General features: G+C 51.7%; 1 protein-coding gene across 1 annotated transcript; it reads right to left on the bottom strand.

Moving 5' to 3' along the window:
- Positions 1–16,056: 16,056 nt before the first annotated feature.
- On the bottom strand, positions 16,057–19,656 carry LOC102160814 (uncharacterized). Its single transcript, XM_084978609.1, has 5 exons — positions 19,597–19,656; positions 18,168–18,596; positions 17,118–17,412; positions 16,717–16,836; positions 16,057–16,322 (listed from the first exon to the last, which is right to left on the bottom strand). The coding sequence occupies exons 1-3, from the start codon at positions 19,654–19,656 to the stop codon at positions 17,272–17,274; spliced, it is 630 nt and encodes a 209-aa protein (XP_084834735.1). The 3' UTR covers positions 16,057–16,322; positions 16,717–16,836; positions 17,118–17,271.
- Positions 19,657–26,087: the final 6,431 nt, after the last annotated feature.

Genomic DNA, 26,087 nt, shown 5'->3' with positions numbered 1-26,087 from the left:
GTGATTTCCAGGGGTGGGACCTCTGTTCTCAGAACGTCCATGGAAAGGGCTCCAAACTGACCCACTCCACCCATGAAAGGTCAAAACCCAACCCTACCGAGAGTTTCTATCACAGTCAAGCAGCATCCCCGGGCCTTCCTTTCCTCACCCCCCAGAGCACATACATCCAGAGCCCCCCCTTACCAGCTGCCCCATCAGGACAGTGACAGGCTCGCCCTCAGGTCCAAATCCACCTGCCCTGTGTGGCCACCATCAGCCCCTCAGGCCGCGCTCCCCCATGGCCCTGGGCCATCTCCCAGCCCCTGCCCCAAACCCACTTCCCCACTTTGAAAGGCAAAGATCCCCAAGCACTCCCTTCACCCATGACACAGAGTTAACTTTGATTTACCCTGAAGCTGGGCCTGCTCCCAGCAGCCTGGGTGAGAATCCCTTTATCCCTCTTAACAGAGGAGAGGTGGCTTCCTGGAAATGCCGGGAACATGGAGCTGCCTCTCTAGACTAGATTTAACCCCCGACGCAGCATCGCAAGCTACATGGTGGAGCCCTGTCGCACAGGGGCCACACAGGCCCGTTTGCCTTCTCCTCCTCCACCTGAGAGATGGGGGGGCAGCTGCCACTCTCCTCGCTGCAAGGAGGAGGGTCATCACACAAGCACCCCCAGCTGGTGGGTGGTGGGCTCTGGATTCACTTCCTGGACATTGGAGTCCCAGTTCAAGCTGCTTCTGCTCCTGTCTTGGCCGCCTACTACCATCTCTCTTGACTCTATTGATTTCTCCCCCTCTTTGCCACCCGCAGCTGAAGCCAGCATCCCAGGTGACCTGGGTCATGATAACAGCCTCCCACTTGCTTACCACGTTCTCATGCTTGGTCCCTAAACTCTGTTTCCCACAACAGCCGGAGTAGAGTGGTCTTTTTCAGGAAGCAATCATGTTTCCCCCCCACCACATTGTGAAATAAAATCTACCTCCTCTCTGTGGGGTATGAGGCCATGGGTGACCTCAGCCCTGCCTGCCTCTCCCCGCTCATCCACGCCTCCTGCCCCTCAGTCTCTGCGTTCCGGCCACGCTGGCTCTTCTCCATGTCTGGTGCTTTTTCCAGGCCTGGGGGCTGTGCACTTGCTGTTACTTCTCCTCTCCTCTTGTCACTCCGTATAGTATCCTAGTGTAGTTTCTTCCTAGCACTTTTAACTATTTGAAAGTATATTATTTACTTCATTTCATGGGATGTTTTGGGTTTGTTTTTGTTGGTGGCGTTTTGTTTTGTTTTTGTCTGTCTCTACTGCCCAATCCCTTCTCCACGATGTAAGCTTCGCCACATCCCTGTCACGGTTGCTGCTGCATCCCTCTGGCTAGAACTGCACCTGAACCATCGCAGGTACTGAGCGCGCCTCCGCTGGGTGAGTAGATGAGCTCTATGGAGGCTGCAGAGACAGGCAGGCTGGCAGAGGAGAGGGATCTGGGATGGTCTCTCTCTGCAGCATAGAGAAGCCCAGCAGAGCCTTGCGGTCTGCCCCGCGAGAAGCACATCTGGAACAGAAAGAAGGCAGACAACTATTTGGCAGAGCAGGGAGAACTCTTTGGCAACTGCGTAAAGAGAGGAGAATCAAAATGTTGGGTATGTGCCGGTTGCTGTGATTGGGGGGGGCACTCAAGGGGTTTCTGCAGTGGCTCAATGTGAGCAAACATGGAAAGTTCTAGAAAAGAGAGGAACTGGAAGAATGGAGAGAACTGAGGGCTGTGAACCAAGATGGAAGAGGCTCCCCACAGCTTGTGCTCACATGTGGGGGCTCACGTGACCTTCGGGGAGGCCCCCTCCAGAAGAGAAGAAAAAAGAAGAAGAAGAAGGGGGGAGGGGAAGGAGGAGAAAGAGGAGGAGGAAGAAGAGGAGGGGGAGGGGACAGGAATAGTGGTAAACAAGGTAGCTCGGTGACCACAGAGTGGGAGTAGCCCGTTTCCAGATGACCTTTGCAGTGAAGATCACGTGAGGACATCAGAGGATGCACCCTGACTTGAGAGCGGCCAGTGTAGACAAGGTGAGCAGCCAAGGGCGAGAAGCAGTGCAGCACTGCAGAGCCGTGCTCAAGGTCCCCCTCTTCCAGCTCCTCCAGCCAGAGCCAAGCTCTTCCTGCTCTGAAACTTGTGCTGCCTGTACCTGTCCAGCTACAGACTGTGTCCCTGGGGATACTTAGTGCCTTGGGATGAATATGGCACATCTCTCAGGAGCCTCAATTTTACCGGAGTATTTGGTGAGAGGCATTGTTTTGATTAAATGTATAGGGATTTTATCTTGTAATAGATACAAGATGTATACGAATTTTTTTTTTTTTTAATGGCTGCACCTGCAGCATATGGAAGTTCCCGGGCCAGGGACCGAATCCAAGCTGTAGCTGCCACCTACACCGCAGCCGTGGCAACGCCGGATTCTTATTCCACTGTGCCATGGTGGAAACTCCCTGTATATGAATTTTTAAGGTAAAATGGGGATCTTTCAGAAATGTCACACCTGTAGCCTTTATCAACAGCTCTCCCATTACTCCAAGGGATCACCAGGAAGGGGAGACCTGTGAGTGGTTAGATGCACAGGCTCTAGCACCAGACTGCCTGGGTTGACATCCAGGTTTTGCCTGGATGACCTTGAACAAGTTATTCAACCACTCTGTGCCTAGTTTCCCCATCCATAGATTGGGCTGGTAGTGATGGCAACTAGCGCCCAGGTAAGCACTAGGGAAGAATCAGCTATTTCACTGCCCAGGACACTTGATTCCATGCCACCCTGAACTCTTCCCAACAAGAGCACTGGTAGCATTGGGAGTGGGACAGTGATCTGGCTCTTGGGCATGACGTATGAGGTACAGGTACCAGCAACTTTCACCCCCAATACCAGCACCCCTGCGGAGAGGTGGGCGTGAAGGCTCTGGGGGACTCTCACCTCAGGGCTCTGCCCCGTGCCACGTTTCCTTTCCCTGCAAGGAGCTTTATTGGCCATCACTTTCCTACCAGCTCCTGCCTATCCTCAGGGTCGGGGCTGGGACTAAAGTGAGGCAAAGTAGACGCTTAGGGCACAAAATGCAAGGAGACTCTCACTCTCAGAGTCTCTTGGCTGCAAGTGCTCTTGGCTCAGTTCAGGTGTCACCTCTTCCAAGAAGCCCTCCCTGATCCCCATCCATCCACGTCTTCCTGGATGTCTCTCGCTGCTCTCACCTCCATTCAAACTCCATTGCAACTGCCTGTTGACTGTCTGGCTCCCCAACGGGATGTGACTCCAGAAGTTCAGGCACATGGCGTCTCCCTTTCTCCTCTGGCAGAGCCTCGCACTTGTTGCACACAAGGAAGTCACGTGATGATCGTTTGGTGAATAACGGTTGAATCATTCTAGAGGAGACCCTGAAGCCTGGCACAGGTAAAGTCATTGTCTGGGTGGGGTAATGAGACTAGAAAAGAGAGGTGAGGAAGGAAGAGGGGAGAAGAGGAGAGCAGTGGGAATGCTGGGATGGCTTATGGCAGAAATACCCGCCATCGGAGGGACAGACACCCAAGAAAGGGAAAACGCTTCCTTCTCCTACCTGACAATCGTGGACCTCTGGGACTCACCCCATCATTCCTTCATTCATGCAGCAATCCTGCACTGAGCACCAGGCACTACCCTGCTGGAGCAAAGAGACAGAGGTGGGAGGGCAGGCCCCTCCCTCGGGGCTCGCCAGACCCCACCCCCTCCCCCTCCCCAGCTCTGTGTCTGCTTCTGTCCCTGCTGATTGTGCAGCACTCGGGCCAGGCCCTACATGCCTGATGCTGCCATATGAATCATGGTGACCTCAGCCTTCAGGGCCGCCCGTGACAATCCAACTGGAAGAATGTGTGCTTTCAGGGAGCCACAGTGAGGTGTGATGGCCACACACAGGGGAAACCAAGAGATGAAGTTGTGGGGGCCTCGGGCATCACTGATCCCCATCCCCTCTCCCCTCTCTTGCGGCAGTCCTGATAGACCCCCAAATGCCAAAAGACAACCCCACTCTGGAAAACCTGCCTCTCAACAGAAGAGGCCACAGGAGGCAGGGGAGGGAACAGAGCGTTTGCCTGGACTTGAACCCCAGGTTTGGCAGGTGACTGCTGAACGACTGTGGTTGTGCCATCTAGGCTGTCTCTGCACTAGTCCCAGCCCTGCTGATTAGGTGATGTGACATGTGCAAACATCCAGCACTGTCCACAGGAGGCTTCAACAAATGCTGATGCTGTTCCTTTGAATAATGAACTCTATGCTATATTCAGATAGCTTTATAAAATTTCTTTTTTTTTTTTTTTCTTTTTAGGGCCGCACCCATGGCACATGGAAGTTCCCAGGCTAGGGGTCAAATTGGAGCTGCAGCTGCTGGTCTATGCCACAGCCAAAGCAATGCAGGGTCTGAGCCGAGTCTGTGACCTACACCACAGCTCACAGCAATTGGGGATCCTTAACCCACTGAGCAAGGCCAGGGATACAACCTGCATCCTCATGATACTACTCAGATTCTTAACCCAACGAGGGACAACGGGAAATCCCGAAAAGTTCTTTTTGTAAGGGGTATGTTGCAGTGTCTCTCCCACTTAAAGCATGATTTTCTAAGGCAGTTCATTTGTCAGATACCCACTACCGTGGTCAAATACCACATAGTGCCACTTCCAGTCAGCAGAGACCCAAGATCCATTCTGGGGGCAAATAGCACAAGGAGGGGCCACCATCTCCTCCGGGGGTGCCTGGAAGCGCTAACTGAAAGGGGGAAAGCTCAGGTTAGGTCCAAAGATCTACACACATGGCAGTTGGGGCAGTGAGTGGAGCTGGCTGAGACAAAGGGCCGTCCGGGAAGAAAGGTCAGCTTGAGAAAACTTGCGGGCAGGGGAGCACACGGCACATTGCGGGAACTGCAAACAGCTCTGGTGCCTGGGGACGTGGAGAGGACACACGTCACCACAAGTCCAGTCCAAATGGACTTTTTATTCCAAACAGTGGGTTTGTGTTGATCCTGAAAGCGACTCAGCGGTACTCTCCAGCGGAAGGTTGGATGGGAAAGGGTGGGGAAGGCCCCAGGCAGAGGCTGCCGTGATGACCAGGCTGATGAATTATGAGAGCCTGGATCAGGACAGTGGTCCAGGAAGGGAAAAGAAGTGAAGTCAAGAGCTGCTTAGGAGTTCCCGTTGTGGCGCAGCAGAAACGAATCTGACTAGGAACCATGAGGTTGCGGGTTCGATCCCTGGCCTTGCTCAGTGGGTTAAGGATCCCCAGTTGCCGTGAGCTGTGGTGTAGGTTGCAGACTCAGCTTGGATCCTGTGTTACTGTGGCTGTGGTGTAGGCCAGCAGCTGAAGCTCCGATTTGACCCCTAGCCTGGGAACCTCCATATGGCGCAGGTATGGCCCTAAAAAGAAAAAAAAAAGAGGGCTGTTTAGGTGGTAAGGGAAACAGATATAGAAAGTAGGGATGAGAGAAAGGGAGATACTCAAGACAACTTCCATAGTTCAGGCAGCTAGACCAGTGGCCACTGAACCAAGGAGGAGATAATAGTAAACTTGGTTTGGGATAAAATGAGTTGGAAATTCTTGCAGAACACGGAGGTGGTGTCTCATAGGACGTGCAAGCGGCACTGGGCTCACCGAGTCTGGTGAGGACTCTTAGGCCTCCAACGTTCTATGTTCTCTTCTGGAAAATGGGGCTGACACCTACTCTCTAGATTTACTGAGAGAATGTTGGGTAAGATAGTCAAGGGAAAGCGCCAAGCCCCCTAGCTGGCACACGGTGAGAATTCCATGAATATCTGTTGAAGCCAAAGGTGATGTTGACCATCAATATTTCTTTGTTTGAATACTTTTTTTTTTTTTTTTTTTGTCTTTTCAGGGCCACACCCACGGCATATGGAGGTTCCCAGGCTAGAGGTCAAATCGGAGCTGCAGCTGCTGGCCTACACCACAGCCACAGTAACGCAGGATCTGAGCTGTGTCTGAGACCTACACCACAGGCTCACAGCAACGCTGGACCTTTAACCCACTGAGCAAGGCCAGGGATCGAACCCACAACCCCATGGTTCCTAGTTGGATTCATTAACCACTGAGCCATGATGGGAACTCCTGTTTGAATACTTTTAACCACACTTGTTCATCGTGGTCATCTTGAGGAGGTTCTGGCTACGTGGAGAGGACCATGGTCAAGGTTGCCAGGAGACCAGCCGCTGAGAAGGGAGCTCTTGGCATCCACCTCTTCAGCTCCCACACCAGAGATGAACCTCACGTCTTTCCCCCCTCCCCCTGCCCCCGCCCAGAGGATTCCAGAGAAGAGGAGGTGATCCCTGACTCAGGCAAACAGACATGCAGAGGCCCTGAGGCACATCTTGCTGTGGGAAGATAAACAGGTTTTAATTACCTCCACCTTAAGACAAAGCTTCAACCTCTGGCTGCTGTAGGAAACTCATCCCTAGGAAGCAAAAATGACTTCTAGGTGCAGTACGCATGTGACACCTCCCTGGCCAGACCGTGAGCTCCTTGAGGGGAGGTCCCTGTTTCCTCCTGGCACCCAGCACCGTGCCCATCTGAGTACAGGGTCACGGAAGGCTTGCTAAATTTTAATTCCTTTGCGATTCATTTCTGCATCTCAGCCAGGGGGTCCCACCAGGTAAGCAGATTTAGATGCACTCCTCAGAATTCAAAAGGCAAATGTCATTGGTACTGGGTCAAGGTTAATGGAGTTGGGGACCAATAGTCCCTGCTGTTTCTTCCTCCTCCTTCTCAACTGCGCACCTGCCCCAGCCTATGATGCTGAGGGTTTGGGGAGTAGATTCCTAAGTCATGCCAGAGACGATGTATTGGGTCCTTTAACAGAGAAAATTCAGTTCACCAGCCCCCAAATTACATCATCGTTAGCAAGAATTCAAGGCAGCTCCAAAAGATTTCTCCTCCCCTGCGGTCTCAAACACTGGTCTCTGGACACCAGAATGGAGCAAAAGACATTTGGGCCTGCTCCCTAACACACTCCAGGGACCTGCCACTAAAAACAAGCCAAATGGCATGAACCCACCTTCCTCCCCTTCATCTTCTCTTCTCCTGGATCACCTCTTAGACCTCTCTGGCCAGTACCAGGCAACCACCCTAGAGCTGCTTCTCATCCCAACTAGTTACAGCAATAATGCATGTGAACTCAGCTCCAGGCCCTAAACAGGAGCTGTGGCATTTTAGCAAAAGGGTGGCTCCCAGGCCGCCTCCCCCCTCCCATCCCCCCCGCCCCCATGGTCCCCTCATTCAGTGACCAACTTCTGACCCCACCAGGTAAGCAGTCAGTCATCCAAGGTCTCCACTTGGAGAACAATCGATGTAGATTTCAGAGATTTGGGAGGCCTGGGGAGACTTTCCGAAATGAGCTCCCCGCTTCCAGCACAGACTCCCAGTTGCCTAGCAACTGTAGGAAGAGCTCTGGGAAATCCGGAGCTTCCTCCACAGCCCCCTGCGCCAGGATGAGCTCCGTGTGGCCCACCTGGGAGGGAACGCGCTGCAGCTGATAATTATCAGCGGCAACATTCATAATCCCAGACCTGCTATTACTGTGTTTACCAAAGCGCAATTGCCACAGAAGCTCACACCACTGGCCTTTCCCAGGCCCTCACCCTTCCCGCCCTGTGCTGACTAAGGAAGGGAGTAGAAATAGCCTCTGGCTGTTCCCAGGAGTAGGAGCTACAGTCTCCAAGAGCCCCGGGGCACTCTGACACCGGTTCTGCCACTTATGCTGCTCGCCAAAGCTGTGAGTGGCCCCAAAGAGGCAGGAGGAAGGATGGGGGTGAGGCTCGGGACATGTGCACCCTTGGCCTGGGTGGGGACGGGGAGCGTCCAGGGCCAAGAGAACCAGAGGTGATGTTTGGAATGCAAGGGGGCCGGTCCTGTTAAGGGGGTGCTGGGCTCTCTTTTCCCTTTATGAAGCCAGTGGCCTGCTCCCTGCACTCCTGTCTGCGTGGTCCCCTCAAGGGCAGGCTAAGGATGAGGAAGAGATGTGGAGTTAAGCCTCTCCCCACCCCCTTTCTGGTCTCTGTGTCTCCAGCTTTGTCAACTGTGATGGAGAAGAGTAGAAGAACATTCCATCCAATGTCAGGAAGCCAAAGAGGCAGGAGGGTGGACGTCTATAAAGCCAGCCCACTTGCTTCTCTCTTGGGAACTCCCTTGTTTATGAGCTGCTGACCTTAGCTTTATGGGTGAAAAAAACCACCCAGGCTTCCAGCAAATTGTCTGAGAAGGACATACCACCCTTCCAGAAAGCCTTCTGCTCTGCCTTCTGTCTACCCTGGGTCCAGAATCCAATGTCACGCTAACAATAACATTCTGATGTGGCCCATCTTTTTTCTTTTGTTTCCTTGAACGGCATGGAGCCCACGTGGAAATCCAGACCATGAAGACCAACTAATCAAAGTCATGGGCTGTAAGACTGTTAAATTTGGACATGACAGTCGCTATAATCTAATCTAAGGCTCCCATTTTACAGATGAGGAAACTGAGGCCCAGAGAGACAAAGTGACTGATCCACAATCATGTGGCTGGTTAATGGCAAAATTGAAACTAGAGCCCAAGCTTCCGGACAACTGGTCTTTCCAACACTCAAAACTTCCCCTTGAATCTGTTTGTTCAGATCACAGAAACAGAGATTTAAAAAAAACAAAAACAAAAACAAAAACAAAAACACCTAGCATTGTAGGACTTGATTCTAAACACTCTGAACTTTTTCCAAACAACTTTACAAGGGTCTTTCTTAGTCTATCTTCAGAGCATTGTTTTCAGGTAAATGAAGTAAAAAATATTACCCTCATTGTCTAGGTTGGGAAACTGAGGCTTGAAAGAATGGCTCTAAGTTACCACAAAGATGTGGCTTTGGTGGTAACGAACCCGACTAGTATCCATGAGGACACAGGTTTGATCCCTGGCCCTGCTCCGTGGGTTAAGGATCGGGCATTGCCATGAGCTGCAGTGTAAGTCATCGACGTGGCTCGGATCCCGAATTGCTATGACTGTGGTGTAGGCCGGCAGCTATGGCTCTGATTCAACCCCTAGCCTGGGAACCTCCATATGTCACAGGTGTGGCACTAAAAAGCAAAAAAGAAAAGAACAGCTTCTAAAGTGGGAAGAAGTTCGTGCTTCCTGACTCCATCCAGTGCTCCTTCCACTCTGCTCTCTACCGCCATCAATTATGCATGGCCACCCAACTAACCAAACTTATCAAACACTACCGTCACAGGCACCCCTTCCAGAGACACACAGAACCACCTGGGCATTTCAACTCTGAGCTAACATGCTTCCTCACGCGAGTCACTGGCCCTGAACACCATCCTCAAGGAGACGCCGCATCCCCTGGCTCCCCTCCCAGCCCCTCTCCCAGCTTCTCCAGGCCTTGGGGAAAGAGATCTTCCACCCCTCTGGTGGTTCCCACTCCCAGTGGGAGAAACACAGGGAGCAGTGCCCACATTCCTGGCTGCCTCTGGGGCTGTTGTCAGTGGGTAGAGGCCTCCAGCACCTTCCATGAGCTATATATAGGGTGTTCACCGGGAAGCCTGGCTTGGAGAGCAGTCAGCTGCTCCCACCTCAGCCTCCCCGCTCCAGACGGGGGTTTCTCTGCTCAGACTATTGCAAACAGGGTGATCAGACAGTGATTCTCAAACTTCAGAGGACAACTGAATCACGGGGGGGGGGGGGGGGGGTGCGCCGCTGATAAGCTCAGATCGCTGAGTCCCAGCCCGAGGGTTTCTGATGCAGTAGGTCCAGGGAGAGCCTGGGAGTCTGCATGTCAAGTTCCCAAGTGACGCCAATGCCACGGGTCCAGAACCCACACTTTGAGAACCCCTGTCGTAAAAGCCATGACTCATACCATCTGCGGTCAGCCACTCGGGTCTGGAGTGTGGAGAGGATTGGGGAACGTGGAGGGGAGGGATGGGGCTGGGAAGGCACAGGACTGAGGACCAGCCACCCACCTTGGGATCCGCCACACACAGGTGGTGTACACAGGGGTGATGATTTAGATGCTCACGCCGCCGTTAGTGTAGCAATTTGGGAATCAGAGCCTGGAGGTGAAATGCCCTGGCGATTTATTGACAATTTTCTCCTTGCTGTCTCTCTCTCTCTCTCTCTCTCTCTCTCCCTTCTACTCTTGGGTGTGGGGGACCACCGAGTGAGCTGAGCCGAGGGTCTCTAAGCATACCCAACCACCTGACCATAAGGTGGGGCACAGTACGGAGTCCAGAGAGCATGACTCACTGGCCAGGAGGGGGTGGGGGCCCAAAAGACAGGGACAGGGAGGAGGCAAAGACAGCACAAGCCCCTGCGGCCACTGTCTTCTGCTGGCGATTGGCCCTCTCCCCTCCTGGGCTCCTCCAGAGGGCTCAGCCAGAGCCAGAAAACTGCCAGATTTCCAGAAGAGTGGGAATCTAGTCCCTGGGGAAGTGGAGGGGGTGGCTGTGGGAGAAGAGGCCACCCCTGTGGTGAAGGTGGCATCCAGACTTTCTGCCTGGCCCCAACCTCCCATCCCTCATTGGTCCCCTGGGGTCAGGAGACCTGGGAGGAGAGAGACAGTCCTTCTGCACACCAGTGGGTGTGGCTCTCAGGGCACAGGACTGCCAGGGAGGGTGGGAAGCAGATGCCCTATGGCTCAAAGAGGTAAGGACAAAAGGCCAAGAAAGCTGAGCCAGCACCTCCTGAGTCATTTCCCAAAGAGCTTCCCAGTAGCCAAGGGGCTTGATGTGACCAGGACCTGCCTTAACTGTAGGCTGAGGGGGCAGGTAGTGGATAAGTTAAGGGGCAGCATCCAGGCAGATTTCCTGCCCCCGAGGAGTTTCCATTGTGGCTCAGCAGTAACGAACCCAACTAGTACCCATGAGGACGCAGGTTCAATCCCTGGCCCTGCTCAGTGGGTCAAGGATCCTGCGTTGCTGTGAGCTGTGGTGTAGGTCGCAGGCGTGGCTTGGATCTGGCACGGCTGTGGCTGTGGCATAGGCCGGCAGCCGTAGATCTGATTTGACCTCCAGCCTGGGAACTTCCATATGTCGTGGGTGCATCCTTAAAAAGACAAAAACAAAAAAATAAAAAACTGTCTTTTATCGGCTATAATAGGGCCAGTAATGAGTTTCCATTGCTTTGGAACTCAACGTATTTGGAGGGAAACATGGGGTGGAAGGCAGAGAGGAAGGCTGAAAAATGCTGGGATTCTTCTCTGCAGTCAAAAGCTGTCATCTGGGAGAGGGTGTAGGGTGGACAGGTTGGCAAGTGGGGGACAGGGAAGTCACTACCCTGGCTGATGGCCTCTCACTTGCACCAGAAGAGCATCTCGGATGCACCACCTCTGGCCCTGTGAGCCACATGCTGGGCCCCTCCCTGCCTCCACACCCTGGCCTCTTCCAGCCTTCCACTTGTGGGGCCTGTTGCAAGACTCCCTTGACCCATGTTTACAGAATGCTCCAAAGAATGGCCCCATTGCCAAAGGCCTGAGTCACCCGGCCTCGTCACCCTTTGCTCCTCTGCTCTGGCCTTCCCACCAGAGCAGGGATCCCGCTCAGCAACATTTCTTCACAAGGCCTCACCCCTCAGGAGGCCAAGCAGGCTTCCCAGACCTGCGTTTTAACAAACACAGGCAGGAGGACAAGAAAGGACGCTTTGGTGTGTGCCTGGTATATGCAGGGGCTAATGCAGACGCTCGCACATAGATGATCCGATATTATAAACCTTGTGGGTTGTTATGACACCCCTTTTTCAGCTTCTGTTTTCAGAGGCAACAGAAGCAGAGAGGTGAAGTGGTTGGACCCAAAGACAAAACTGGTGAGCAGCAGAGCCACGAGCGGACCCTGGCTGTCTTCACCCGGGCTCCCCCCAAAGCAGAGCCAGACTACATATGAGTAGTATATTTGGGAAGTGACCCAGGGAGGCAAAAACAGGGCAGGAAGGAGTGCCGGTACACTCACTAGTGACTATGAAGCTGTCCATAAAGGCTGACTGGCTGACCAGTCCTACGGGACCCTCGGAGGACACTTTGAAATGTATTTCAAAGTCATCCGCGGGAAGAAAAGGGGAAAGCATGTATCAGCTGGCCAAGAGTTTTCCCACAGGGATTTACTCCTCTGTATTTCTGGGCTGCATATGCACAAGGCTGAGAACAGTTCCCAGAACTGGCCACAGCAGCAGAGGCTGGAATAAGACCCTAGACCCTGAAGGCTTGAACCGGTGCCTCAGGGCAATGCTCCGGTCCCCCACGAGTCCCACCACACCAGCCAAGACAGGCTGAGTAACTTACACGTGGCCACCAGGGCGCTCAGGGGAAGAGCCAAAAGGTGAATCACAGTCCCTAACTCCCATGCATTCATTCAACAAATATTTATTGCAGGCCCACTATGTGCTGGACCCTGGGGCTTAGCAGTGAACAAGGAAGGCAAGATCCTTGCTCTTGTGGAGCTTTAATTCTAGCGAGGGAAGGGAGTCGTAGGCCATGAGCAATTAAACAAATACACAGGGCTAACTATGTGTATAGGCGCTGTGCTGAGTTCTGGGAAACCCCAGAAGAAGTTTTCTTGTCAGTCAGGGAGACGGGGGAGCAAAGCCCCACCATCCAATATGGTAACTGCTGCGATTTGCGCAGCACGCCCTCCTCTGGGGTGGGGAGCATCAGGCAAAGCTCTCTAGAAAAGGTGAAACACACAAGCCCTCTGGAAGGCCAGTGGCCTCTGGCATTGGGGAAGGGAAGGGTGTGCTCCGGGGAGAGGGAACAGCATGGGCAGAAACGGAGAGGCACGGGGGTACACAATGCCCTGGAAACCTGCAAATAGTTCAGTGTGACTTGATGGGGCTATACATGCCGGACAGGGTCAAAAGATGTGGCAGAAAAGGTGGGCAGGGGACGAACTGCAGAGACCTGAGTACCTAATACGGAAGCATTCGGGTTTAATTCGGAAAGTGAAGGCAAACCTCGCTTAGGGCTCTGGGTCCAATTAGCTCTCAAACATCTCTGCCAAGAAGGGAGATAACACCAATCAGTCAACGTAGAAATAGGTCCTGGTGACCTTGGTGCTCCCGAGACCACTTAGCTCTCGACATTTGAAGAGGCACAGGAGGCAGGGGGCTCTCTCCTGGTCACTCTGTCCAGTGCGCCAGCCTCAAGGTCAGTTCCTCTGAGGCTGAAGAGTGCATCCTCTACCCCATGGCTTTCAGCTGCCAGCTCAGCCCCGCCCCTCCTCAGCCTTGCCCTCGGCAGGCAGAAATCCCAGGGCTGCCTCCCTGAGGTCTGTGACATTGAGGACTCTGAGCTCAGGCAAGGTGCCTCTGGCCCTCCTTGGGTTTGCATGAAATACTCACCAGGGCTTTCCAGCTGAACCCCACCACTGAAAGCTAAAACCAGAAAAGCAGCCAGCATCTGGCTGCCTCCTTTGAAGAGGCCCATCACATCCATCATCTGGGCAGGAGAAGAGCTTCCTGCAGCCCACAACAGCATCCCACCATTTCCCCGCAGAGCGCTTGTCAAACTGAGCCCCTGGCTTCCGTTCATCCTTCAAAGCAAAGAGCCGTGCGATGATCTGAACGCAGACAAGAGCAAAACTCCCAGCAGCAGCCTTCCTGTTCTCAGATTCAGAATGCAATTCCCTGCCAGCATCCTCCTATTCCAGAGAGGTTCTGAGATGACCCAGGACACTGTTCCTAGAGTTCAGAGAAGGTCGAAGACCTTTCTTAAGCTTGCAGCCAGGACCTGGGGTCAGCTTCAGAGTCCTTCCACTCACAGGCATGGAGCCAAGACAGCAACAGTGGCTCCTAACCCTTGCTCTGGTGTTTTGTTTTTGATTTTTTTTTTTCTCCTTTGACTTGTCCTTACCCTTAGCAAAATTCCCTTGTCCTAGATCCCTTTCCTTCAGGTTCCTGGTCCCTGCTCAGTGGCCCTCCTGGGCCTGCCAGCTCCTTACAGCAGGTGGTGACCCAGGGCGGCATCATTCCCACAGAGGCAGCATTGGCATTTCAGGGAGAACGGGAGATGATGCTTCAAACTAAACCAGTAGCCCAACAGAAGCTACAGGCTAGTAGGAGTTGAGGTTTAGGGTCATGAGACTGTCCCCTTGTCCCCCAGGAGGCCTTTCGAATCACACACCCGAGTCCTCCTGGAGCTGAAAGGCATGACCCCTTGAAGGACATTGTGGGCAGAAGATTCTGAGAGTACCCAGGGCTGGGGTAAGGGGAAGCTATTCAGGACATACAAAGGCAAGCCAGCAAAGCAGAAGCGTCCATCCGCAAGGATGCCAGGGACTCTGATTAAACTGATACTCCCCTGAACAGAGAAGCAAATCAGAAAAGCCCCTCTTCCCCCGCCCTCGCCCCCCGCCCACATTCACTGCTGCAGAGCAGGGATCCCCCCCACCCACCCCACCACTCTCCCTGGCTTACAGGTGCCCAGACTCTTCCTGAGGAGTCTGCTGATGGGGAGGGGGTGCGGGGTGCCTAGCACTGGCCAGGGAAGGAGTTCTAGGGGCTTAGCAGGATTCCTTTTGCCAAAGGTGGGAAAAGAAAGATGGGGCCCTGAGCTGGTGCCGGGCTGCCCAAGGGCTGGGGTAGCGACATCTCTCTCAGCAGCCACAGTAAAGCCCCCACCTGCTCCATTCCTAGCCTCCTGGTAAGAGCCAAGGAAACAGATCTGTCTTCATCAATCCAGATCCTCTAACTGACACGGCTCATTTTTTAAAAAGACCGAGGGAGATGAAACCTCCTGGTCTCTCCTTGGATCTCAGTGACAGATTTTTCTGATTCACCTCATTACCTCTTCCTACAGGGGCCCATTCATTTCCACCTCATTTTCCTCCCAGTTCTCATTCCTGTCCCCATCCCAGCATATCCCGATGGCGGTGGGGACGGGGGTGGGGGGGTCTCTATCTTCACCCGGCTTTCACCCTGCCAGACATGGCCTCACTCCCTCAGCACGTCTCTCTGGATCCATACGGGTTGTCTTTTCTGCCCTCTCTCCTCCAGATCAAAAGCCCTAGAAATCTTTCAATCCGGTGTCTCATGAAGAAACAAATCCCAGGGCAATGGCCTAAGAGGATGCTGACCCCTGGGCTTTGATTGAAAAGTAAACGGAGACTCTCACTCTGGCCTGGAACCCTTCTGCCTCAGGTTGCCCTGAGTGGCAGTGGCCTTTGCAAAGATCTTGAACCCCATTCTTCACATCCCTGGATCTGCCGTAGCATCTAGCCAAAGGACAAAGTACACACTCAACAGCTAATCAGTGAAGAGAATCCCTCTAAAGTTCACGCCATTCATTGCACACTGCCTAGGATCACTAATATATTTGAAAATGGCGGGCTCTTAGAATTAGAAGGGAACCACAGGGGTCATCAGTTCGCCCCTCACCCAGCCCAGGAACATGCACTGTAGGATTTCTGATGGGTGGTCATCTAGCCTAGACTCCCTGTCCATATCTATGACCATAAATACCTAAGGAAGCCCAGCCCTTGTCACAGTTGAGATCTCTAGTTATGAGAAAATCCTTTCTACTGCTTACCAGAAAAATCCCCATTGCTGCATCCCACACCCCTCCACACATCTGTTTGCAGAACTTGTGTTATCTGTGAGAGTGTAAGTTCCCGGAGGCAGTGCCCAGGGCAGATTGGCTTGCAGATTGTTCTCTAGTTGAAGGTGGTTGCAAATTCTCTCTAGCTCACTGGGTAAGCGAGATCGAAGGAAAGGAAGCCAAGCCCACATGACTCTGCCCATGCTCCTCCCAACTCCACCGAGCCGGGTCTCCACCCCTTCTTACCTTCCTCCATCAACAAGACAGCAATTTAACACCAAAAGAAACACAAAAACGATCCTCGGGTTGTTGGGCTCCCTTCCTGATCCTCAGCCCCATCCCAGGTCATCGGAATATTGCTGATAACATTTTCCTCCCAGAAGGATATGCTTACAGACAGAGCAAGGATGGGCTTTTCCAGACTGAGAAAAACAAAACCCTACTCCCTCTGTCCTCTGCTCAGTGTTCAGGGTACTGTAACTAATCCAGAAGACGTGAATACAAACAGAGGTTAACTTTAGATTTCAGACAAGCACTTCCAAAGCACATATAAACTGTTTTTACTCGGAGGCTTTCAAAGAACAAGACACTGCCTTGTTAGAGCCACAAAACTGGCTGGCAGTTTTCTAAGCATTTGGATATTAAGTGAATGCAGATGCAAAGATACACTATGCAAATAATAGACCCATGATCAACCTCTTCGAGTTTACAAGGAAGCTGTCTCTGGTGTTGGACCACAAGCCTAGAATAGACCAAAGCACTTCCTTGACTGTGTTCCTGGGCAGGCAATTTGAGCCTTGGCCTGAAAAAGAGTGAAAGGAATATTAGAGAGCAATATTGATGAATATTTATTCCCCGGAAGACTGAGTTTTAAAGTTAGTGGTGAAAGAGACCAAGAAGAGGTAAAAATAGTGGTTGAGATGAGGTCGTGTTAAGTGGCAGATCTTTATAAACTATAAAGCCCCATTCAATGTGAAGCATTACAGACTGTAAGCAGATTTCTGAGGGCAGAAGATCCTCAGAAAACATTAGATACATTTTTCTTACCTGAGGCCTAGTTCCACCCTTGGGTTGTTTATGGGGAAAAAGGCAAAATAAAAGCTGATTTTGTTGGACAGAAAAGAAACGAAAGGAAACGGACACACAAAACATGGACATGCTTAAAAAATCGGCAGCATACATTGAACTCTGCCCACCTCCCGAAAATATGTCCCCCAAAGTTTCCACTGGTCCCCTTCAGACTCAAGGAGGCAGTTTCAGCAGGCATTCTGGGAGAGGGCAGCAAAAGTTTGCCGCTGGGATGGCCTTGGGCTTGACTTTGCAGAGGTAAAAAAGAAAGGCGTGAAAACAATGCAAAGCCCTCCCACCGGATTCCACCTTCTTCTGTTGGCCACTTCCTTCCTTCCTTCCTTCCCTCCTTTCCCTTCCCTTCCTGCGGGAGCTCCTCTGCCCCACCTTCCTTCCTGGGGAGAAGGACCTGCCCTTTCCTCTTCTAGGGCTGGTGCCAGAAGGATGAACAATGTGCTGTTGAGGGGGGTGGGGGCGTGGACAGGGGCGAGGGGAGTCTAGAGGTGGGGAGAGGCAGATGCTGTGTAACCTGAAGCACAGAGTGGACAAGCAGAGATGACGTCAGCGATGTTTCCTCTGCGGGGGGCATGTCAAGGGTCTTTGGCCACTTCCCAGAAGTTTCCTTTACTCAAGCTTAACCATCCAAGAAACAGGTAATGGTGGCAGCGGAAGCAGACCTCCTCTTACACTCCCACCACCGCGCCACCGACGGTAGCCAAAGGATGCGGTGTCTCGGTGGAAGAAAAAAGGGTGATGTGAACGAAATACAAAGGGGACTCGATCCAGGTAGCCATTGGCGACTTCCCCTCTGCTATCGCAGTCTCCTGAGAGAAAAAGGCAGAGATGTTAAGGGGGTTTCGGGAAGTCTTGAAAAGGCTGAGGACAGAAAGTAGGTTGTGTTAGGTAGGGGAGCCAGCGGACAATACAAAAGGTAGGGCAGAGCAGTCGCCCTCACAACAAAAGCATTAAGCTGGCAAAGGAGATGACAGAGTGGGGGAGGGGCAAGGTCAAACGGAGTCGGTTTTGAAGGCAAATCTCTGGAGTGAAGGCCAAGCTTAAGGTGGCAAGCACAAAACAGAAGGCGCTCCAGGAGACAGCTGTGAGGGCTGGGTCGAGCGAGATGAAGACGAGAGTATGAAATCAAAGGGTCGGTCGAGCGAAGGAGGGCGCCAGGGAAACGCGGCCGGGAGGGCCCCGCTTTGTCTGGCGAGGGCGGCGGATGGGGCAGCACGTGCAGCCGGGAGCACCCGGGGCCGCCGGGCTCCCAGCCCAAGAGCGCCCGGGAGGAGGCCTGACGCGCTGGGGGCGGGCCCTCCGATTACCCGGGCCTCTTGCCCACGGGCCCCGCGCTACAAAAGGGGCGCATTGTCAAGTCCCAGGCTGCAGCAGATTGCCGCTGTCCTGCAATACCCTCGCACCCTGGCACCGCGCCACTGGCACCACCCGGGGGTTGGAAATAGCTGCGCGGTTCCCATGGAGACTAGCTGTGACTCCAGCCCCGCCCCGCCCCGCCCGCGGCGCAGGTCCGCGGGCGGGTGCCAAGGCTGCCTCCCTCCCACCTGGGCGCCCCTCTGGTAACCTTGGCAACGGCGGCCGCTGCGCGCGGTGGGGAGGTGGGGGCGACTCCCAGCGCTGCCGGGCGGGGCCGGTCTCTAGTCTGCGGCGCGCTCCGCCCAGACCCCAGCGCCGGCCTCAGTCCCAGGCCCCGACCCGCCCCATTGCGGCCCGGCCAGCTCTCGGGCGGGGCCACCAACGGGCCCGGCAGCAGGCGCCAGGGGAGCTGGCGCAGGAAGCTTGCCCTCCCCGTCGCCGGACCGCCCGGAAAGGCGGGAGCAGGGGAGGAAGCTCCGCGGCGGTGGAGGCTGCAGGAGCGCCGCGCTGGCCGTGTTGTCTCCTCAGAGCCTCCCCCGGCCGCGCCTGACCTCCGGCCCCTCAAAATCCTCCCCAGGTCTCCCCACCCAGCCCTTTCTCTGGGGATGGGAGGAGACCTTGGCGGAGAGTCCCGGGCCTGCGCAGTCAGGTGCAAGGGGTGCCTAGAAAATAAAGCCTTCTCCTACCCGAGGGTCGGGGGTGGGGTGGGGGTGGGGTGGGGAGGGGTGGGGTGGGAGTGGGGCAAGAAACCCGAAAGTGTGGGCTGGAGGGGGAATCGCCCTCCTGCTACTGAGTCTTGTGTTCTGGAAGCCCCTCCCCAAGTTCACTGCACTCTGAAAAGTCCCTGTTGCTCCTTGATGAGATTGCAGACCCCACTCCTAGGAAGATTTCCATCGTGCGTGACCTCGCCCGTTTTGTTTGTTGGCGAGGTGTGCAAGGAGTATTGCAGATACCCAAAAGAGTGTCTCCAGCTTCCAGGGTGATTGGGACAGAATTGAAGACTTTGGGAGTTCCCTGGTGGCTCAGTGAATTAAGGATCCGGCGTTGTCATCTGCTGTGACACAGATCGGATCGCTCTCTGGCCTTAAAGAATTGAGAATGGAGACTTTGATCCACCAAATAGGGGAAGGAAGAAGTGGAGGAAGGAATGGGGCAGACCAGACAGTTCCATTTACACCATCCCTCTTCAGAGGCAGCGTCTACCCCCCCACTTTGGGAAGGTGGGCTAGGGCAGCGCAGAGCCCCTGGAATTTAGTTCAACGCAGAAAAGGTTTTGAATTAAATTAATGTTTAGTGAAGGAATATGATTAAAACTAGACAGTGCCTTCAGTTGTCCTGGGTGGCCAGGGCATCTCCAGGAAATACACAAAGTATTCAGGTCCTTTGAAATTTGGTCCCAAATCAAAAGACCATAATAAAATAATAACCTGCTTTTGTAAAGGCCTTTCCTCTAAGAATGTTGGCTCATTCCACATATATTTCCCACTTCAAATTCCATAAAATTGCAGAGCAGAAGAAAGGAGTTATATGGGGCAAATGAGTTTCACTTATCCATGATTAGAGTGGAGGAGCATCAAGAGTTCCCTTCCTAGTTCTTAGAACCCTGTGTTTTCTTTGAAGTAGTATGGTGGACTTACCTTGGTATGGTCAAGAGTTTGGGGATGTGCAACCAGAGGGCGTGAGACTTGCTGGGCCATTTAGGCCTAAGTTTCCTCATCTGAGAAATGATTATTGTGAAAATGAGGTAATGTATGAACTATTCCTCATAAGCTGTAGGATTTGGCACACACATGCTTTATTTAGTTCCTGGGACATCTATTAGCTGATACACAAGTCATTATTCATAGACTCTAGCTGCAAAATGCTTTCCCAAGAGTTTATTGGTTATTTCTCCAGATGTCATAGTTTGATACAGACAACCTTTTCCAAGTGTCCTCTGAATGGGAGAAGAAATTCAGTTGTTTTTTCAGAGCCACTCCTGTATCCTTGGTTCAGTTTCACATTAAAATACCAGATGACTTCCTTTTTACTTCTTAGCCTATAGGACAGCTTCAACCACTACACACTCCAAGTCTAGGCACCAGAAACCCAAGCCCAGAAGAGCTGCCCCAGTAAGAGACAGGGAGTTATAAAAGAATAAATGTTAACACAGGACCAGAGAAGACAATCTGACAACCCAGAGAATAAGACAGAAGGTGCTTGGACTCAGGAGGGTGCCAGATCTGCAAGTTGGAGGGCATGGAGGCAGGTCTGAAGGGCTCTATGTGCTGCTGAATAGCCTTTAATATTACTGTAGAGTGAATTGTCCATCTCCCCCCCCCAAACCACCAGCACATTCATATGTTGAAGCTCTAATTCCCAATGTGACTACATCTGGAGGTACCGTCTTTAGGATGTAATTAAAATTGAGTTCATAGGCATTGTGGCCTTATATGAGGGGAAAGAGAATCTCTCCACTACCACCACCAGGTGTGCGTACAATGAGAAGGCAGTCATTTGCAAGTCCTCACTAGAACCCAACTATGCTGGCACGCTGATCTCCATGCTCCAACACTATGAGAAAATAAATTCCTGTTGTTTAAGTCACCCCGTCTGTGGCATTTTGTTATGGCAGCCCGAGCAGACTAAGACAAATATGTCTTGCTTGGAGCTGAACACCCTTCCTACCACCTCCACCACCTGGCGTTTGGTTCAGCACTTCCACAGTTGTCTCATTTTTAATTCACTGTGTGAGTTGGAATTGGCAGGATTTATTTTTAAATGAAGAAGCTAAAACTCAGGATGATGTGACTTGCTGAGAGTCAGATAGTGAATGGGCCAAACCAACGCTTGAGTCTCCCCAGACAACATCTAGTCAACTAAGGCTATGCACTTACCATGTGCTGGGTTCTGATCTAGATTAAGGCACTAGAAAGATGAATGGGGTTTAGAGTTGAGGAGGGCACAGTCTGGTCAGGAAGAGAAATATGTGAATGAATAATTTCAGCAAGGAGAAGTATCTACCAGGATAACAGGCCCAGCAGGTCTGTGGGAAAAGCGTTCCAGGCAGAGGAATCCTCGGAAAAGATGGCTTTTGGGGGGGGGGGGGACCCATCAGTACTGCTGAGAGCAGAGCATGGTGGAGGGAAGGAAGGGGTAGAGACGCTCCACATGCCTTTGGAGATACATCTCCTTCTCCTCCTGCCCAAAGACTCCCAATTGCCTCCCCAGGGTCCTGGCCAAAGGGGAGAACTGAACTTGAACAGAGATCAAGGCAGTCCTTAAGGGACCTAATATCTCTAAGCAGAAGCAACAATAAACTCTTCAATGAGGTTCATATTGACAGTCTATAGTGAAATAGCTTTGATCCTTTGAGCTGGGGTCTCCTAAGGGTTAGTTGATTACAGCCCTAATCATTTGCGAATAAGCAATAATGTGCTTTAATGAGGAGACGGTATGAATTGCATACCCATGGCTTTTACTAGCAAGGTGTCAATGTTTATACCCAGCTGCTCGTTTCCAGAGGCAGGAAGCTTTATTAGTACGGGATCATCCCTCACAACAGAAATGCAGCAAAGGACCTTGGTTAATGAAGGGACTAACACCTATCTGTTCCACTTGGGAAGCATTCGTCCAAGTTCTTACTAGTTACAGTCTGATACGAGGATTCACTTATCTTCTGCTTTATGAGTACAAGTTGCATACCTGTGTTTATCACATCTTTAATCCACTCTTTCAGGGATTTATTAAATCACAGCACTCAAATGCCCTCTCTGGGGGAGAGACTGTAGGTTGGGGAAGAAATGAATCCAGAAGGGCTACTTGCACTCCCAGCCCCTCTCCCAGGGAAACCCAGTTCCTCAGGTCTGCTCACCTCCCCAGGGTGCTCATTCTGCACACCAGGCCAACAGCCAATTTAAAGGCTAGTTCTGGGATTTCAACATCACTCTGCCTGGGACCAAATGAAGACTATCACCTCTGCCTCACTGGAGACCTCATTAGAACTTGAACTCTGGTCTTTGTTCCTTCCCAGTGGGTTCAATACAATGGAGAAGGTAAGGGGAGAAGGGGGGTCGGTAAACCCACAACTCCCAGAGCAGCAAGAGTCCGACAGCCTCTGAGAACTAGAAGTGAGTAAACAGGCAATTACCTACAAGACAGCCGGGTAACCAGAGAAGTGGCTGAAATGAATTGATTCCACTCACTGTCTAAGAGACATCTGCCTTCCCTCAGCCCCGCTACCCTACTCCAACTTCTCAAGGCTAATTTCAGCACCCTCTGCCCACTTTCCAAGTGATATTCCATGCTGAACAGAACCGAGATCCCAGGACTGAGAGGCGAACGGTTCCCTTCTGGCTACCTTCTTGGCTTGGCCATTGTCAATGTCACTGCTCTTTGTCTATATTGTGAAAAGGGGAAAGAATCAGACGGTGCTGCACCCTCCCTACTCCAAGACCTATAGCCTTCCTATCCTTTGGGGGAAGAGAATTTAGGAAGAAAGAGGTGACTCAGAATTTGCTTCTTAGAAATAGCAGTGGAAACCCAGCTGGGCTGCAGGAAGTGTGGGGTCTGAGTGAAAGAAGCCTCACATTCCTTTCTTTCTTTTGGCTGGGAGCTCCCTCCTGCCTAGCTTCCAGGCTGGTCCCCAGTTATTTATTTACTTATTTTTTTCACCTTCTCTGGTTCAACTGATATCAGTTCAGATCCTGGCACTGAAAGGCCTCTACATAGATAAGATTGAGGTCCAGCACTTATCTTCAAAGAATTTATAATCTGGTGGGGACGGGAGAAGGAAAGAATTTCAGGAAGTTAAAAAACACGTACTCAATGGACTCACAGACACAGAAAGCAGACTTATGGTTACCAAAGGGGAAAGGGTGGCTGGGAGGATAAATTAGTTTGGGATTAATACATACGACAAATACATATAAAATAGATAACCAACAAGGACCTACTGTATAGCACAGGGAATTATACTCAACATAATAACCTATCATGAAAAAGAATCTGAAAAAAGGAATATATATATATATATGTATGTGTGTGTATGGGTATATATATGTGTGTGTGCTTGTGTATGTTTATCTGAATCACTTTGCTGTGTACTTGAACCTAACACAACATTGTAAATCAACTACACTTTGATATAAACAAACCAACAAACCCAAATAACAATACAAGGCAATGTACAATAGGTGCCTCAGGAGATGAGCCACAGCAGCTAATATCTCCAGTCATTTCTTGCCAGAATCACTGAACAGCCCTCTAACTGGCCCTGCCTCCCCCTGCCTCCAGGCTTTCCTCTTCCACTTCTGGTCCTGTCTCTACACTATAGCTGGGATGGATCTAAATGCAAAACTGATCGGGTCCCACACCTGCCTAAAAGCTCCTTAGCTCCCCCACATCTTTCATGATGAAACCAAAGCCCCTGACATGGTACCCTAGTCTTTTATAATTCATCAAGCCATTCCTACTCCACGCTCATGCTCCATTAGGAATTTGGATGTTGTGATGTCCAGATACTTACCAGGTCTCTGGCCTCAGGGCCTTTGCACAGGCAGCTCAATCTGCCTGGAATTCTTTTCCTCTTACTCCTTATTTGGCTAACTCCAATTTGCCTTTGGGGACCCAGCCCAGAAATAACGTGATATTCTGAGTTAAGCACCCCTCATCCACATCCCCAGATCACCACGGTATGAAGCCTGAATCACAGTGAATTAGTTACCAGCCCTCTCCCCGCTAAACATCAAGTTCCTGACTCATCTTGGACCTGGGACAGAGTAGCCTGGCACAGAGTAGACAACAAATGACGGCTGGATGAAAGGCTGCACAGCAGGCAGAGGAGGTTGTAGAGAATATGGGAAGTCATTGGAGGCTCTTGAGTCAGAGGCTGATAATATCACAAAAACGATATTGTAAGCTGAGTAATCCATTAGCTACCCAGTAGGTAGTGCTGAGGGGAGGGAGGATGAGGGAAGGGGCAGAACAGAATGAAGTAACAAAAGCTGGAAGTAAAGAATGAGGAAGGTGATTGTGGGTACTGGAAAGAGGGTGGGAATGGGCTTCATGGCGGAGGTGGTGCTAGAAGCCTGAGCAAGTGGGATGTGCTGGCAAGGTGGCACACTGATGCCAGAGAAGGAACTTGACTAGGGGAAGCAGACCGAAGTCAGGAAGGCACTGCGTGCAGGTAGCAGCCGGAATAGGGCTGCACAGGAATCTGTGAGAGGAGGTGATGTGTTTGTTTTTAGAAATAGCTTCAGCTAATTAGGACAGAAAGCCCACAGACTCAGGGAATTTTGAGCTCTGCGTCGAGTTTGTCTCTTGGTGGTCGCAGCATGAAAAGACTGACAAGCTAGGGCCTTGTCTTTCCAGAAAACCGAGATGAAAGCCTAGGACGGAGGTTGCTTTGTAACTCTCTCCTCCAGCTTCAGCACAAAATGATCCCACCACCAAGGAGAGCTATTCATTCTTCTGTGTTTTTCCCCATGGTACAGAGGATGTTGCTGGGGGCTAATGGCAGTTTCTCCATCTGGACGGGGCTATGTTCTATCAAACACACGACTGTGTTCAGTTCACTCCCTTTTCCCCCTTCTCATATCCTTCCTGTTTTCTGACTGCATTTTTTTTTAATCTTGTGTTTCTCTTGAAAGCATCCCAAACATCTGTCTCTCCTGTCTTCACCCTTCTCTCCCACCCCACTCTCACCTCCTTAACCTCTCATCAGTTGCCTTAAGACCTAAAACTGCTCGGCTGCCTTCCCTCTTCTGAGCACTGGGGCCTCTTTGTTGGACATGCCTCAACCTGTTCTCAGCCTCAGACAAATCCTCCATAACACTGAGAATGACAGATGAGGTCAGACTTGCTTGGGGGGGAGGGGGGAGAAGGAAAAGGGAATTTCTTATCCAGGAAACCATGCTCATTCATAACTGGCTTTGCAAATGAGAACAGACAGACGTGTGTGTGTGTGTGTGTGTGTGTGTGTGTGTGTGTGTTTCTGCTGACAAGAACCCGAATCCTGCTTTCCTCAGAGCACATGCCTGCACTCCCATGTTTTAAACTCCTAATATATAAAGGGAATGAAGCATCAGAACTGTATGTCTTTGGATTAGTAGCTGGCGGCACTAGGGTTTGGGGAAGGGCTCCCTCGTCCTCTGAGGTCCCCTCTTATTTTGTCACCTTGCCAACTGGATCTGCTGGCGTTGAAGCAGCAAGAGTCTTCGCTGGCCGAAGGTTCGGAAGAGAATGTGGGCGGCTGATACTAACAAGGTCCCTGGAGTGATTTATTAGTGTCTCCAGTCTCCTTTTATTTGACAGGAGAAGGAAAAGAAAGTGTTTATTCCTTCTGATAAGAGCCCCTCACTTAGTTTATATATTCAACCCCATTCACCTCCATAGAACTTTCTGAGCCCATTGGTTCGGTGTTAAGACAGGCACAGGCCCTTTCAGCTGACCCAGCGTCCTCTCTAGCCACCATCCTGGTATTCTTTTGCCTTTTTTGCCAAATTTCTTGGGGAAGAGGATGCAGCCAGAGCCTCCACATCTTTCTCTGTGCTCCCTTGATAATCGAGCTCTCTCTCCCACCTTCTACCTGAACCTCTCTCAAAATTCACCAATATTTAGTTCAGTGTTCCCATTTTCCTGGACTTCTGTTCCCCAGCTCCCTGGGCAGAAGCCTGGCTCCACGCCCGCATCTCCACAAGCTGTGTTCCTGCTGACAGCACCCTCTTCCTACTCCAGCCCCACTTTCGTGCTTCCCCTTCATTGGGTCTTTAGCTTCTGCCTGCAGAGGTTCTATTTTCGGTCAGCTTTAAGGATCGGCTCTGAACTTGGCCTTGCTCCCCTCCAGAGCAGCATAAGAAAAGACCCAGAGTCCCACGTGGCCAGAGACCTGGTGTGAGGGAAAGAATGGCCTGAGGGTACTAAGGCTGAGTGACCTCCAGCTGAGAAGTTCATTCTTGACACTGAGATCAGTGGAAACACCTGCTTTTTAAGCTTGCATGCAGATCACCTGGGGAATCCTGTTAAAATGCAGATACAGTAGGTCAAGGTTGGGGCCTGCGATATTGCATTTCAGGTAAAATCCCAGATGACCCAAGCTGCTGGTCTGAGGACTGTTCATACTTTGAGGAGCAAAGGGCTCGATCACACT

This window comes from Sus scrofa, chromosome 9 (genome assembly GCF_054392235.1).
Source record: "Sus scrofa isolate SSC_HxYL_T2T_F1_AM1 chromosome 9, Sscrofa_HxYL_maternal_Yorkshire_Landrace_v2.0, whole genome shotgun sequence".
Classification (NCBI taxonomy): domain Eukaryota; kingdom Metazoa; phylum Chordata; class Mammalia; order Artiodactyla; family Suidae; genus Sus; species Sus scrofa.
Note: the sequence above shows the minus strand (reverse complement) of the source record. Positions and strands in the feature narration are given on the sequence as shown.